This window comes from Choloepus didactylus, chromosome 8 (assembly GCF_015220235.1).
Source record: "Choloepus didactylus isolate mChoDid1 chromosome 8, mChoDid1.pri, whole genome shotgun sequence".
Taxonomy (NCBI): Eukaryota; Metazoa; Chordata; class Mammalia; order Pilosa; family Megalonychidae; genus Choloepus; species Choloepus didactylus.
Genome location: NC_051314.1, coordinates 19,885,245 through 19,902,227, shown reverse-complemented (window position 1 = coordinate 19,902,227; position 16,983 = coordinate 19,885,245). Strand labels below are relative to the sequence as shown.

The window sequence follows — 16,983 nt, the reverse complement described above, 5'->3', positions numbered from 1 at the left end:
TGAAATGTTTCCATTTTGCTGTTTTCAAAATGGGCTGTAATTTCACTTTTTATTTTCTTTTGGATTAAATAAGCATTTAGAGAAAGTCTTCACCTTCCCCTATTTTCCAAGTATATTGAAACTCCCATTTAAATGTTTGATTCTGATATGTAGTTTTATGTAGCACTGTGGTCAAAGGTGAGACCTATCTAATTTTTATGGAGTACTTATTTAGGTTTTCTGTGCCCTATTATTTCAACAATTTATGTAATTACTTCATAAACACTTAAAAATCTTTTTTCCTGTTTAAAAAATATTAAGCTTGATATCTGTTGGTACTGATCATATTTTAAAAATTTATCTTTGTCATTAACAATATGATTTGCCTTTTCAAGGGCTGAAACTCTTCCATAATGCCCTGTGATTTCCATCAATCTTTGCTTTTTACATTTGGAAGAATAATATCCTCTTATGGATGTTACATTTGTCAATTTAAAATTATAATTTCATCTAATTAAATATATTTTAATATATTTGAGTTAGTCTGAAATTAACATACCCATACTTTATTTGTCTCCATATGCCTGAGACATTCTAAAACAAATTGTATTTTTAAACTTATAGTTTTATTTTTGGTATGCTTCTTGAAATAGTATGCAGTTAAGATAACACTGTTTAATAAAACAGAGTTTTTGCATGGTAATAAGGGAATCTAGTCCATTTAGGTCTAGGATTCATTTCAGCTTAATTTTTGTATATGGGATAAAGTGAGGGTCAAGGTTAATTTTTTTCTCACATGGATATCTGCTGTTCCAGAATCATTTTTTTTTCTTTCCCATTTTCTTTGCTTCCAACCTGTTTTATACGGACATTGTTTCTTTTCCAATAATAATCCCCAATAACTTATAAACTTAGAAGTTACAATTCCATTTATAATTTTACCAAAGGTAATATTTAAGCTTTGAAAAATCCTATCTTTTTTTACCCTTGAAGATCAAAGAGTTAAAAAATATCTCTCAAGTTAACACAAGAAAGTTAACTTTTAACCCAACTCACACATCCCAGGCTGTTTTTAAATGACTGTTATCAGGAGGTCATTTGTATATATTTTCAAAAACAACTTTTGTAATTTTCATTCAGCTTTGTAACCAACTTAAAAAAATTATTTACAGTTCATTCTACATGTAACTTCCCTTTAGTATGAGATTTTTCCATTCCTGAATATTCATTTTCATTACCCTTTTTGATTACCCTTTTTGTTTAAAAGATATTAAGCTTGATATCTGTTGGTACTGATTATATTTTAAAAATTTATCTTTGTCATTAACAATATGATTTGCCTTTTCAAGGGCTGAAACTCTTCCAAAATGCCCTGTGATTTCCATCAATGTTTGCTTTTTATGTTTGGAAGAATACTATCCTCTTATGGATATTACATTTGTCAATTTAAAATGATGTAGAGTAGTTTCTTAAAGAAATGTGCACTGATGTATAATTTCTGAGTTCTTACATAGCATATAATTTCTTTTTGGTGCCTTTTTACATGAGAGAACTTGGTTGATATTCTTGGGTATCTACCATTTTTTTCCTCAAAATTCCGTAGACATGTTATTTGAACCTTTATCATTATAGTGAAATAAAATAGATTTTTGTACTTCAAAGACAATACAGTTCTCTCTACCCCTTGCCCTTGCATTATAGAGCAGTATTAAAAGTCACGCTTTAGACCTGGTTCAGAGCTACCAACTACAAATGGCTACTGAGCATTTGAAATGCAGCTAGACCAAAGTGAAATGGGCTGTAAGTGAAAACCACACCAGAATTCAAAGATTTAGTATGGAAAAAAGAATGTAAATATCACTGATAAGTTTTAAAATATGGATTACATGTTGAAATGATTATATTTTGGATGTAGTGGACTAAATAAAATGCATTATTAAAATTCATTTCACTTGTTTCTTTTCACTTTTTAAAACGTGGCTACTAGAAAATTTAAAATTACACATGTAGCTCATATTATACTTGTGTGCCGGTTTGAATGTATTGCGTCCCCCAAATGCCATTATCTTTGTGGTCTTGTGTGGGGCAGAGGTTTTGGTGTTGGTTGGATTTGCTTGGAGTGTGCCCCACCCAGCTGTGGGAGATAATTTTGCCATGGAGGCGTGGCCCCACCTATTCGGGGTGGGCCTTGGTTGGTGGAGCTATATAAATGAGCTGACTCAAAGAGGAAAGAGAGTGCAGCTGGGAGTGATGTTTTGAAGAGAAGCAAGCTTGCTAGAAAGGAACGTCCTGGGAGAAAGCCATTTTGAGGCCGGAGCTTTGGAGCAGATGCCAGCTGCCTTCCTAGCTAACAGAGGTTTTCTGGAGGCCACTGGCCATCCTCCGGTGAAGGTACCCGATTGCTGATGTGTTACTGGACGTTTTGTGGCCTTAAGACTGTGACTGTGTAGCTAAATAAACCACCATTTTATAAAAGCCTATCCATCTCTGGTGTTTTGCATTCTGCAGCATTAGCAAACTAGGACAGATTTTGGTACCAGAGAAGTGGGGTGCTTTTGCTGCTGAGTTTGCAAATACCAAACATGTTGGAACGGCTTTTTAAATGGATAAGGGGAAGATTCTGGAAGAATTGGGATGAGCTTGATAGAAAAGGCCAAAACTGCTTTAAAGAGACTGTTTGTGGAAATATGGACTCTAAAGATACTTCTGACGAGGCCTTGAACAGAGATGATGAATGTGTTGTTGCAAACTGGAAGAAAGGCGATCCTTGTTTTAAAGTGGCACAGAATTTGGCAAAATTGAGTCCTGGTGTCAGATGGAAGGAAGAATTTAAAAGTGACAACCTGGAATACTTAGCTGAGGAGATCTCCAGACTACCTGTGGAGGAGATACCCTGGCTTCTCCTTGTAGCTTATAGTAAAATGCGAGCAGAGAGAGATAAACTTAGAACTGAACTCTTGGGTTCAAAGAAACCAGAAGCTGATGGCTTGGAAAATTATGAGCTTCCAGTGGGTAGAATCCCAGAAGCTACAGCCCAACCTGAGGACAAGCCAAGATTGGATAAGGAGTTAAGCAGAAAGGATTTGTGGAAACTCCTATTGTCTGATGGCTTTGACCCCTGCATGCTTCATGCAAAGCCAACAGAATTTTTGCGAGATCTTTATAGACGGAGCCATTGCCGGTCTGGACTGGAGGAGACAGACAAGGAAAAAATTAAAGGAAAAATCTCTTCAAAGACAGAGCCATGGAGGTTGAGGTCTGGAGTCAAGAGGTTTAGGGCTGGGAGAGCAGAGCAGCCCACATGCATGGAAAGGGTGAGTTTGCCCTGGAGGTCGAGGGCGGGCTTTCCGCCTCGATGCTCTGGAAGAGTTTTGCCACCTCAGGTCCCAAAGAGGGTGGAGCACATTTCCAGGGAATTGGGGAGAGCCTGGCTGCCACCACACTGTTCTGAAGGGGTTGAGCGTGTGACCCGGAGATGGAAGGGAATCCGGGAGCTGCCCCGATGTTTGAGGAGGGTGGGGCCGAGAAGGTGGTCTCCCCAATGTGTGGAAATGTTGGAGCACTCACCTAAGTGTTTGGAGAGGAACGGGCTGCCGAAAAGGCCCTTGGGAAGGGTTAGGCTCCCACTCTCTCAAGCCCCAAGGAAATGACTCTCGGACTTTGAAATCTAATGGACTTTGTCCTGTGGGTTTTAGGAACTGTTTTGCTCCTGTTAACCCTGTTTTCCTTACTGTTTCTCCTTATGGCAATGGAAATGTTCATCCTATGAATGTCTCTCCTTTGTGTATTGGAAGCACATAACTTGTTCTAGGTTCACAGATCCACAGCTAGAGGGGAATTATGCCTTAGAACTGACCAAGCCTAAATTGATTTTGATGGGATTTTGTACTTAACTTTTGTTACTGAAATGATTTAAGTTTTTGTGATACTGTGATGAAATGAATGTATTTTGTGTATTTGGAAAGATAATGTCATTTTGGGTGCCAGGGGGTGGAATGTGCCGGTTTGAATGTATTGTGTCCCCCAAATGCCATTATCTTTGTGGTCTTGTGTGGGGCAGAGGTTTTGGTGTTGGTTGGATTTGCTTGGAGTGTGCCCCACCCAGCTGTGGGAGATAATTTTGCCATGGAGGCGTGGCCCCACCTATTCGGGGTGGGCCTTGGTTGGTGGAGCTATATAAATGAGCTGACTCAAAGAGGAAAGAGAGTGCAGCTGGGAGTGATGTTTTGAAGAGAAGCAAGCTTGCTAGAAAGGAAAGTCCTGGGAGAAAGCCATTTTGAGGCCGGAGCTTTGGAGCAGATGCCAGCTGCCTTCCTAGCTAACAGAGGTTTTCTGGAGGCCACTGGCCATCCTCCGGTGAAGGTACCCGATTGCTGATGTGTTACTGGACGTTTTGTGGCCTTAAGACTGTGACTGTGTAGCTAAATAAACCACCATTTTATAAAAGCCTATCCATCTCTGGTGTTTTGCATTCTGCAGCATTAGCAAACTAGGACAACTTGTATGGAGAGCACTGCTCAAGAGTCATACTATTTGGATTCATATTTTGGTTCTACAATGCATTTACTGACTCATGACTTGAGGAAGTTTCTTTTATAAGCTTCAATATTCTCACCTGGAAATAAGTGAAAATAATTATAGTCACCTCAAGGCTTATTGTAGGAACAAAATAAGATTATGCATATAAAGCACTTAGCACACTGTGGGCACATAATCAATTCTTATTAATGAGAGCTACTACTATTCTTAAAGGGAGGATTTTTTTTTTTTTTAAATCCTTGTAATGCAAACATTTTTCTAGGATATACCCAGGTATGAGCAACTTATAACTGATTTTACCTGGATTGTAGGGGCCCCTTCTGATACGCATGGATAGAACTCTTTTCAGCTCCTAATATTTTTTCTTAGATTTCACCATCCTAAGGATGAACCATCCAACACCCCAGCCTTGAAAAGCATAGAGCCCCTAATTTTCATTAACTTTTCACCACACCACTGCATCTATTCCATCCCAGAGTCACATGCCAAAAAAGGAAAAAGGAAAAGAAAAAAATATATATACCTCATTAAATACTGAACTCTATCACATTTCATTCTCCAAATCCAGTCTTTCATCCTTTAAAATATTTGGGCATAGACTCGCATTCCCACTGCAAAAATATCTTAATCTCTTCATAATTTCCAGTTCACTAAGCCCTTCACTTTTTCACTATCCATCAGACACCTCCGGACCTTTTCCCTCCCTCCCCCCTCCCTCTCTGCCTTCCTTTTTCTATCCAGCTTAGATGCCAAAGCCCATCATTGTAACTACGCTCTTGAATCTCTGAAGCAGTTCTTAGACCCAAGTTTTTGGTAATAAGATTTTTGGTAAAAGAGAAAAGCACTGCATTGAAGGGCAGTATCAGTTCCACCCTTGATTAAGAGAATGACTTCTGGAACATTCTTTATTAAGAAAATGAAGAAAACATGTGCCCTTCCTATAGTATGGAGTTACTGAGAGTACATAATGAAGTAAAGTACATAGATGTGCTTCCTTTGTTATCAAGGAGAATGAACTACAAACAGGAAGACCACAGCAAATAAGGCTGAGAAGGAATTAAAGCTGAAGAAGGGTAAAAAGTTAGTTGGGGGACACTTCCTTGCTTTAAATGAGTTTAAGTCTCTGAGCTCAGGTGGGACATGGTATATACGTGGACTTGGAACAATAGTTGTACTTTGAAGAACCAAAGAGGACGGTAGAGATGTAGGACAGACACAAAACGGAGCACATTCAAGGGAAGTGACAATGATAGAGCCATGAACCTGGAAACTATTTATTACACCAACATGTCAGAAGACATATTTAAGTGTCAACTGGACTCCAGGCACTGCTGTTTGACATATGAGCAAAGAATGGCCCGATGACTGGTAAGAAGAGAGGACTCAGTAGGTTTGCCAGGTCTTGCAACAGCTAGGCAACTGACTGCCCAGCTCCCAAAGGCAGAACCCCTGCATCTGTGGGGGTCCACTACTGGTCAAGTTTTGTTGTAAGAGCTGGGAAGAGAGATGAAAGTTTTAGACCCTGCCCTCTAGTTTCTCACCATCAAGTGGAGAAGGCAGATGAGTTAATGGACAATAATATATATGCCTGCATTTGGTTGTTGTTAATGCTCAGGGCCAATGAGGGGAATCAAAAAAGATGGAGATTTCAGTAGAGCATAAGGCAAACATTTCTAATAGAGTTGCTAAATACGGAATGAGGTCCTTTGGGAAGTAATGATCTCCTACTTCTGGAAGTATTCAAAAGCAGATTAATGACCATTTCTAACGAATACTTTTATAGAAGAAAATGGAAGGTTATGTCATATGACTGCCAAATTCCTTCCTAATTGGGATTCTATGATTCTCAAAAGGGGATGGACCCATTCTTTAGGACACTGTTATCTAAAGGAACATTTGCCTGACTGTAAAGTAAATTACACAACTTATACGGAAAGATTCTTTTCCAATGCAGATTAGGATTTCTGTTGGCTATCTACAATTGTCCCTTACCAGTATCTAGAAGCCAAAGACCAGGTTTTTGAAAACAGAAAGGTATGTTTTCAAATGTATTACATTTATCCATGTTTCTTCCATGATCTTGCCCTCATCATGTGAGAGAGAAAAGCTCTCTCTGGAGGTAAAGCTGGAGAACAAAGGCTGGAGGGGCACTGCTGACCTTACAGAACCAGCCCTCACATTCAGAAAACACATGGATAATCCAGGAATGAATAAGGCAATAAGGAAAAGGGTAAATGGCAACTTCTCCAGAACTGGAAATAATATTTAACCTCAACCAACCTTCCTGCAAAGAGTCACACCAAAAAGGATAGAAAGAACGAGAGCATAAACCCATCAACTATTCTAGAAAAACAAACCAGAATGTATACTCTGTGATAACAAATCAACAGTTACGTGTTCCTTTGTTTTAGGGAATGAGAAGGGGTTGACACGGCGGATTTGAAAAAGAGAAGATTTAAGAGATTCATTATATTCATGTTCACATACATGAAAGGTTCCCATGTTAGGGGGACATAAAGGAATAGAATTTATTGAGTGCCTACCATGTGCCAAGTACCGTGCTTTAGATTACAAGACCTCGTTTAACTGCATTTAATATTCACCAATGAGGGGAGCTAGAGCTACCAATTTTGACAGTACTATTAAACTCTATGTGTTGCTCTGCGAATTACCGTATTATTAGTGAAACCGAACAAGGCCATTCAGAAGGCCACACACACCTCATTTAACGTCTCATTCCTTTCCAGGGTGTCTGAGAGCAGACTGTGCCTGCCACAAGACAAGCCCAGGTCTTCCGTCTTTCCCGTGCAGGCCAAACCAAACAGGAACTGCTTCAGCCCTAGAGGGGTATTTGGTCATAGCACTTGAAGCGCAACCATTGCCAAGTGTGATCTCTTGGACCATATCGCAGGCCTGGCAATCAGAAAACCTAGACTCAATTTGGGGAAGAAGAATATGAACATGTTGGAGTGAAGAACTCTGAGGTCCAGACTCTGTCAAAAATTGCATGTGACATCTTGAGCAATTTACGTGACCTCACTTGGGGGTGGGGGAGGAGATGAGCATTAGGCTTCCTTCCAGCCTTGAGACTGTATCTTTCATATTTTTACCTTACCTAGCTGAAAACGTCTATCATTCAGGAAGCCTGTCTTCCTAGGAAACAGACAGGGTAGGCAGTAGTTTATCCACCTTCCTGGTGAGAGGAACATCCACCTTCCTGGTGAGAGGAACAATAGAAGTTTGCCTCCCAAAGGACTGCAGGGTGCTAAAAGATTGCGGTTACCTAAAGAGAGCCTCAGTGGTACTCCACAGAGACCAGCACAAAGGCGATTAAGGATGAGTAGGAAGCCAATTTTTAGAGTCAACCATCAATATTTTCTGTAACCAGAGGCCAGAATTCCACTTCAAGATCTTTCTGATGTTGGTAATGAGCATGCATCAGAGCCAGAAGAAAAGGAGATAAATTAGGGCCCCCCACTAGACAGGTGAATCATGAAACAGTCACTGCCTCAGCCACTTTCCTCCACAAGCTCAGAATCATTCTCACCCCAGTGGTGGCATGGGGGTGAGTTTCTGGGCAAACTGGGGCAAGATCAAAGGCTGGCAGGCATTTAGGGCTTTGTCTGAAACCTGGCAAGAATGTTTTGCTGATATAAAGCACACTATCCAGAGCGGAGACTGTTTAGTTCGGAACATGAGCCGTGGATGTGAATGATACAGCTACCCCAAACCTCAGCAGCATCCTTAGGTGGGTACGCTTTGATTTCCTGTAGGAAGCTCTGTTCCCAGCAGGCCTCAGAAGGGAGAGTTCAGGCTTAACCCATTTGTTCTTCAGGCAAGGAAAGGAACATCACCAAGAGTGTACAGGGCCCTTGTCTAGACACAATTACAGCATCAGCTTAAAATAAGGCCATAAAGATAAATTACAACATAGGAGGAAAAGCACAGACTGTGGAGTCGGACAGTGCTAGGTTTTAATCCAGGCTCTGCTACTTCCAAGCCATGTGACTGGGGGTTAGTGATTTAACTTCCCTAAACCTCAGTTTCCTTATCTGTATAATGGGAATAACAATCAGATCTACTTCATAGGGGTGCTGTAAGGGTTCCACAAGAGAACCATGTAAAACATTAAAAATAAAGTCAGTATTCCATGAATAACATTTTAGATTGTAGTATACAGGGTCCAAACTCAGAGAAAAGAGGAATTCTGAGTTCAACTATAATTCCTCAGTGGTGACTTCATTCTCCCATGGCTGCAGCCATGTCTCCCTCATACCACATCTGTGTACACTAATTTATACAATCTTGTACCTTCCATCATTTCATTTGGAAAGGGAGGAGTCAAATATGAGCCCTGGCATTTATTAGCTGTCTGATTTGAGGCAAAATCTCTTCCACTCTGTGCATCAATTTATGTATTATCTATGAAATGGAGGTTAAGAAAACCTCTTTCTACCCCACGGAGTTGTTGTGAGAAGCAAATGACAGCGGGTTGCCATCTACAAAGCTCTACACAAAAATGAGTTCTCTTCTGTTGACAGGCGCTGCATGTCTGGAGAGGAGTTCAGAGTACAAAGACATGCTCAGGCCTGGTAGCCTGTTGATGTTGGGACTCGGAGGCCGGAAATGAACGGGCCCAGGTAAATACGGGAAAACCAATGAGCATTGCACAGGGCACAGAGATCAGCAGGCTGAGTGATCACCATTTGCAAATCCACACTAATTGCTCATTATGGAGAGAAATGGACCAGTCCATCGTGAATTTCCCACGGTTTGTTTTTAATCATACAGCAATCCCTCAAAAATTTCCTTCTCCCTAATCCTCCATTCTCCAGCACTAACATATAATAAGGAACCCATAGGAACATTTCCAAGAAACTCCATTTCCAACAGCTGCACAAAGTGATTTCTCAGAGCCGTTATCGGGGGAGGCCATCATGCGGGCATGGTCTGACATGCTTCCTGAACACAACTGCAGAACACAGCATGATTCCATTCCTCTCGTCTTCCTCCTTCTCTAATGTCATCTAATGTTTAAAGTGTTCCCTTCCTCATGTACTTGTCACGGAACGCTACCTACTCACCTGCCCCAGGGCTGCTCCTGGGACTTTATGTGGGCTGGTGCAGATAGAGCAACCTTATTTATGTCACTGCAGGGTCACTTGCAAATAAATACCTGGTTGCCCACTCACATCCTAAGGCACAGCTGGCTTCAGGAATGTGGTGACCCTCAACGATGATAAACAAACCCTTTTCCTTCTGGCTTTATTACTCTTAGGGACCCAGAGCTAAATTTATCACGTGTCATTCACCAGCAAACATGTTTCTAGGCCAGGTGTTAGGGATACAAAGGTAATAAAAAACAAACATGACCCCTATTCTTCCGGAGCTTATAGTCTAGGGGACCGTTAGAGATTCATTACTCATCACACAAAGGAATGAGCAATTACAGTATATGATGATTGTAATGAAGAAAGATACGTAATCCCTTGAGAACATGTAACAGAGGAACCCATGTGAGATGATGAAGGCAGAGAATGTGTCCCTGAATGTCGTCTTAAGCAGAAGAACCCAGAAGAACCCGGAAATAATTAGCAAGGGAAAGGAAAGAAACTGTAGAATGGGTTTAACAGATAAAAGAAATAACCTGTGTAAAGACATCCTGATGAGAGGAAAGGAGCAGAGCAAGTGTGAACTGGTGGGTGAGCAAAGGGCAGAGTGATGCAAGATGAAGCTGCAAAAGGCAGGTTCCAACTGTGTCTGGAAGTGCAACTCATCAAGGATTTTGGTCTCTATCTTAACAGTAATGGGAAAGAATCAAAGGTTTTTATGCCAAGGAAACGAGGTGACATGATTAGGCATGCTTTTTGGAAAGCTGACTGTAGTGGGTTGAATCATGGCACCCAAAAGATAGCTAAGTCCTAATACCCTGTACCTGAATATGACCTTGTTTGGAAAAGGGGACTTTGCAGATGTAACAAAGTGAGATCATCCTGGATTAACCAGGTAGGTCCTAAATCTCGTAAGAGGAGAAGACACAGACACACAGGGGGAAAGGCTGTGTGAAGACAAGAGGCAGGGAATGGAGTTCTGCAGCCCCAAGCCAAGGAACTCCTGGAGCTGCAAGAAGCTGGAAGTGGCAAGGAAGGAGTCCATCTCCCCAGAGCCTTCCAAGGGAACGCAGCCTGATGACACCTTGGTGTCAGATGAATGGCCTCCACAATTGTGACGGAATACATTTCTGCTCTTTTCAGCCACCAAGTTTGCAGTAATTTGTTACAGCAGCTCTAGGAAACTAATACATTGACTCTTGCTAAAACAAAGATCAGATCGGGGAGTGCAGGGGTGAGAAAAGCAGAAAGGAGGAGAATAGTCTGGAAAAAATTACCACTGTGTTGGGGAAAGATCACAGAAGTTTGGACTAGGGCGATGGTGGGGAGATGGAGACAAGTGAGGACGTGGTATGGCTAGATTCAAACACGAACTCTCGGGTTCTGGATAAGCAAATAAGCAGAGGGTCATGCTATAAGCCAGGAGAGGGCTGGATTTGGGGAGTGGGATGGATCCTGCTTTGGGTTTCTTAAGAATTGGATTATGTATAACTTAGTGCTTCTGTTATCATTATTATTAATATTAAGAATTGGATTATGTATAACTTAGTGCTTCTGTTATCATTATTATTAATATTGCAATCATTCTTTTATAGTTATAGAAAACTTGTGTTTTGCAAAATGAGTTCATAGTCATTGTCCTTACTGGATTCTGACAACAACCTCATGGAATACAGGACTATGAGAGGCAGGTGTTTAATAGGCAGGCAACTGAATTGCAGGTGTTAGGGACCTTGTACAAGGGTGGGCAGTGATAGAGAGATAGGGATGCACAACAGGACTCTGGAGACAAGATTGCTTCCAGCACATTAGAGAGTATATTTTTTTAATTAGTATTATTTTTAAAGACATGATGCCCTCCGTTCATATGGTCAAAAATCCAGCATGCAAAACAATGAATGACAGGCCAGCATGGATTAAAATCAGCATGGTGGGGTGGTGGTCAGAGCCCTGGTGTCTTCTCTGTGTGGAAGTGCTGGGGCTCAGGAGCATCTGCAGCCCATGGCCTCTCACTCATCAACCTCCCAGCTACCAACGGGTTTCAGAACAGGCCATACATCAAGAGCATTTTAAATGCCCTGTTGCCTTGGCTGGAAAGGGGAATGGAGCATTTCCAAGAACATGCTACATTTCAGACACTGCAACACCTTCACATGCTCTATCTTAGTCCATTCTCTTCCTAGAGCTCAGACACCGTCCTAACCCATTTGACAGCCGAGAGACCTAAGGCTCATAAATCAAGTCAGACAGTTCTTCAGTGGCAACCAGGATCTGAACTTGGGAGTTTTTCAACCACTTTGTGTTTTCTGTGTTTCGTTTTTACTAAAAACTAGAGAGTGTCGATTTGAAGGGGACTTGGCACAGGACAGTCAAAAGCAAGGAGAACAATTAAGGAGGAGGGAGAAGCGTCCTGCCACGCCCAAGGCGGCTGCTCCTCTCCCGCTGTGTGTCCCCAGAGAGTTGGCGCGGAGACCCTGGGAGACAGAGTGGTTTGCCTTCACCTTAATTAGCGCAGCAATTTGCTAAATTTTGTTTTTCCCTTTTTAAGAGTGTTAATCAATTTTAGCTCAGACTAGATTGGAATGGCAGGCAAATTACCTCGAAAATCCCAAATGCTCAATTCTGAACATCTGATCAACCTTGGAACCTGAAATATGTGAAAATCAAAAACTCCGACCAGCAACTCTGTGATCTGTTTAAAATGTTATGGCTCTGAAATGAAAAGATAATGGCTTTATGAGGTTTGGAACAAGCAATTCGCCAGAAGCAGCCTAATGCCTAGGTGTTCAGTCCTTCCCAAGGTGACTAGAGACAGACCATCCAAATATTTCAGAAAGTTACATGCCCCATGAGTATTTGTTAAACCCATAAGCATTCCAGAGTACCTACCATGCACCAGAAAAACAGAACAAAATAGGACATGGCCCCTCACCCACTCTTAAGAAGGTTCTAAACTAGAGCAGAAGACAGGTAAGTGAATAGAAAATTTCTTCCTGTCTGGAGAAGACATGGAAGATTCCAAAAGGAAGTGGCAATTCAAATGAGACATGAAGCATAAGTAGGAGTTGGACAAGATAGATGGGAGGGCATGTCAGATAGAAGCAACAACATAAGCAAAGGCTCAGACGTAGCAGAGAAGGCAGAGAATTGCAGTCAGTTTCTTAGAGCTAAGTTAGAAGGGTAAATGTGCAGGAACGACACGAGATGAGATGGGGCAGAATCAAGGTCCAGACTCCTTAAGTCAGCTGCGAAATCTTACCCTTGAGGAAAGCAAAATGGTACTACTGCAAGATATTATGCAAGGGAATGACATGACCAAATGGGTCTCATTTGGATGGGACCCTCCCACCCAACATAATCTTAATATTTATTCAGCACAGCCTTATTAAATACATTTGCATGTATTTTCTCATTTGAGCCTCTTAATAACCCTGAGGTTGACATTATCATCACTTTTGTAGATTAGAAAACTGAGGCCAGAGGTGGTAGGTGATTTGCTTTGTGTCTCGTGACCAGTAAATGACAATACACAAACTCACACCCAGGTCCATCGGACTCTGGGTAACAGAATTTTCTGTTCCAGGTATGTACCAGGCCAAAGGCTTCTAACCGCTACAGAAGACCTTGATGGCCAGAAATGCCCAGACAAAAGCGACTCTGTGTTAATTAAGGGGACACTTCAATGCTTTCGGTAATCAGATCAGATCCAGAGCAAACAAATTCATTGATACCAGCTTATCTTCACTTTCATTATGTCTACAGCTTTTATTCATTCAACCTCAGTCCACCAGCCCTTACTGGGACAGCCACCAAAAAATGAAACAGAATTACACAGTGTTGAAGGGCAAAGCGTCTGGAGCCAAATTGAAACAGTTGGGTTCAAATCCCAGTTTGGCCATCACTGGACATTTCTAGCAGAGCTGAGATTTCTGCCACTGCTGTGGTCCACTAAACCTCAAGCAAGAAAAGCTTCCAGGTTGAGCACACCAGGGAGGCACCTCTCCACCTGCCTGTACCTTGAGCTCGTCCGCATTGTAGAAGTCCACGCGCACGGCAGGCACCATCCAGGTCTGGAAGAGCGTGGCCAGGATCTGCTCGGCGATGGTGTCAGCGATGAGGTGGAAGTGAAGGGGGTTCCGCCTGTGGGAATCAAGAGGAAGAGTTGGATGGGAGGGTTAAGGTTTTTGAGATCTGGAGTCAAAAGCATGAGAGATTCTTACCAATTCATAATGTGTGGACAGGCTCTAATGGCAATTATGAAAGTAAATCAGGCACTTTTCCAAACCAGTGTTTACTAAATAGAATGTCAGGACTGAAAAGGAGAGAAAGCATCTCACCCAACCTTAGCATTTCAGAGGTGACAACCTAGGACCAGATGCCTGTGATACCCAACCCACGTCAACCATCATCCCTGTGATCAGGACATTTGCATTTCCAAAATATGTAAAATAGAGCACACTCTAACAATTTGACTAACCCTTTACATCTATCGATCACCTGGGCATACTGGCATTATTTCAGAATGGTATCAACTGAGGGCAAAGACTTCAGACTGGCTGTATGCAACTGAGGGCAAAGACTTCAGACTGGCTGTATGCAACTGGAAAGAAGCAACTCATACAGCACAGTGCGAAGTTCCATTTTCTGACTGTGCTTCTCCAAAAGAACACCAAGCAGTAAAAATGGAGTCATCCCTCACAAAATATCAGGTTATCCACACTTTTAATATGTCTACAGCTTTTATTTATTCAACCTCAGTCAACCAGCCAATTCTGGGCAACACCCAAAATACAAAACAGAATTACACAGTATTAAAGAGCAAAGTGCCTGGAGTCAAATTGAAATGGGCTCAAATCCCAGTTCTGACATTTCTTCATGCAGACTTTGAGCATGTCACTTACACCCTTTGCATTGTTAATTCTGTAAAGTAGTGATAAAAACTACCTTATAGGGCTACTATGTGGATTAAATGAGATAATAAGTGCCATGTATAATGATAACATCAACAATAAACACAGATAGGATAATAAAAGCTGTTGTGCCTTATTGAGGGGCTCCCAGGCCCAAAGCAGTATTTTGGTCAAGAAGAACTACTATCATAAATACTATTAGGCTATTAAAAATAACAATATAAATTGCAGCACCATGAATGAGCACCTATTAGAAATAGGGCACTGTGGGAAACCCAAAGACAAGAATGACCTGATTTCTGACTTCAAGAAGCTTATATTACTCAGAGAGACAGATGATTCACAATTAAATACATTTCACAATTTAATCTGCAATTAAATATAATAATGACTATAAAAGAACACAAAGTTCAATGGGAGTAACGAAAAACAAGAGTTTAAGTCTGATTAGGTCAGAGTGTAAGGAGAGGAGGAATCAGTGCTCTACATGATAAATATACTTTTCGCAGGAGTCAAAGGGAGACAGGACACAATCTAAGGAGAGCAACAGCACACCAGGGATGGAGCCCTGAAGACACTGAGGTGGAGGACAGAAAGGAGATGGGCAGTGGGGACTCTAGGGTGGGAGCAGAGAAGGAGGGAGATGAGATAACAGAGAAGGCAACGTGGCCAACGGTCTGGACTCTGCTTGCTACAGGCCTGAGGGAGCAACACGACCTGCCTCTTAGTTCTCAGCCTCCTGTGCAAGTGCCCCACCTCTGTTCCATGTTCCATACATGCAGACCATCTTTCAGTTTCTCATGCACCTGATACTCTCTCTCCCCAGAGGCCCATGCATATTCGTTTTGCTTCACAGAAAACCCTCTCATTTACTCATTCAATAAATACTTACGGAGCACATACTATTGCCAGGTGATGGGCTGGATGCTGGGTCACAGTAGTAAAACACACAACATACCTGCTCTCATGAAGTGCACATGTAGCTTGCTGCTCTCCCCTCCATCACGCTTCACCTTACCTGTTCAGCATCTGGCTATCTCTTATCAAGCCTTCAATTCTTAGGTCTCATATCATTTGTTCCTGGAATTCTTCCCTGACTACCCATGCCTAGGCTATCTCAGCACCATGTACTCAACATACTACCTACTTCTTACATGGTAATTGACTGTTTACTTGTCCGCATTCTCACTGGACTGTGTGATCAGCAAGGTCAAAGAGGATCATGTCAGCTGTATTCAAATGGATAGTCCCAGGACATAGCTCAGTGCCTGGAAAGTAGTAATAGTTTAATAAGTAAACTGAACATATGAATGGGCAGTGGAGAGTAGACAGATAAGGAAAATAGAAGTGGTCCTAACAGTAGGTTCATGTGAAATGAGGATATGATTAGACAATGTCTGAAGAAGAGCAACAAGGGGGCTGAATGCAGTGAGATTTCAGGAGACTAGATCTTAGATATAGGATTGAAGAAAAGGGAGAAGCAGAAGGATATACTCAGGTTCCTGAGTTGGTGGTTTCTTCAGGACAGGGGATATGGCAAGAAAGGCACATTGAATGAAGACGACGAGTTAGGGATTGGGTGCACCAAGTTTAAGGTGAGGTGGCGAAGACAGGTGGAGCTGGGTGGGTGAGTCTAGACCTAAAGAAAATTACTATCCAAGGCCAAACTGCCAAACATATAATAGGTGCTCACAGTTGATAAACTGAATAAATTAACAAATTCCGCACTGCAGAATTTCTCCATGGGACCCAGTGCCTGGACACTGCAAATTCTCCCATGAATCACCAATACCCAGTGGAAGGTGGCATGACTGCCTTATCGTCAATCTGCTTCCCAGAAGAAGGTGTCAGCAGAACGGTTAGTAGGTCTTAGTGATGAATGATAGCATGAGGGGATGAAGGTGTGTTTACCCATTGGTCAGTGACTTACCTGAATGCCAAGACAGAGGTAACTAGGTAGATAATCATCAAGAAGAGAGATGGTCCATTTAGCCTTCAGCAATGGTGCAACTCTCCCCGAATCCCACAGGATCCACTCATGGAGTATGGATAAAGGTAAGCTTATATAATTGTCAATTTGCCTTTTCATCCACAATGGAAGAAAGGCTTAATTTTAGCCACGAGCGTCTATCCAAACAAACCAAACAACCTATATTTGGTCCAACACATCATGCTTTCCACACATCTCTGTTGTGGCCTGTGCTGTTCCCTCTCCAAAAATACCCTCCCACTACGTGGAGGCCCAGTGAATTCCTGCTAATCCTTCAAAATTCTCTTTGTAAGTCATCTTCTCCTCCTGGAAGCCTTCTTTGAGCCCCTTCTTGTCCCCTTCTTCTACCAACTCTGCACCTTGTGTGAAAGACTAATCTATCATTCACAACAAGCCATTGTGAATGCATAGTCAAACATCTGCCTCCTTGTTTCTACTGGAAGGCCTCTGAGGA

At 41.9% G+C, this 16,983-nt stretch overlaps 1 protein-coding gene across 4 annotated transcripts in view; it reads right to left on the bottom strand.

Annotated features, from left to right (window-relative positions):
• LARGE1 (LARGE xylosyl- and glucuronyltransferase 1) overlaps window positions 1-16,983 on the bottom strand; it is a 605,088-nt gene that overhangs the window by 274,252 nt on the left and 313,853 nt on the right. For all 4 annotated transcript variants that reach the window (XM_037848432.1, XM_037848435.1, XM_037848433.1 and 1 more), the window contains one exon: window positions 13,646-13,769. In XM_037848432.1, coding sequence (XP_037704360.1) covers window positions 13,646-13,769 — 124 coding nt within the window. The remainder of the gene's footprint in view (window positions 1-13,645; window positions 13,770-16,983) is intronic.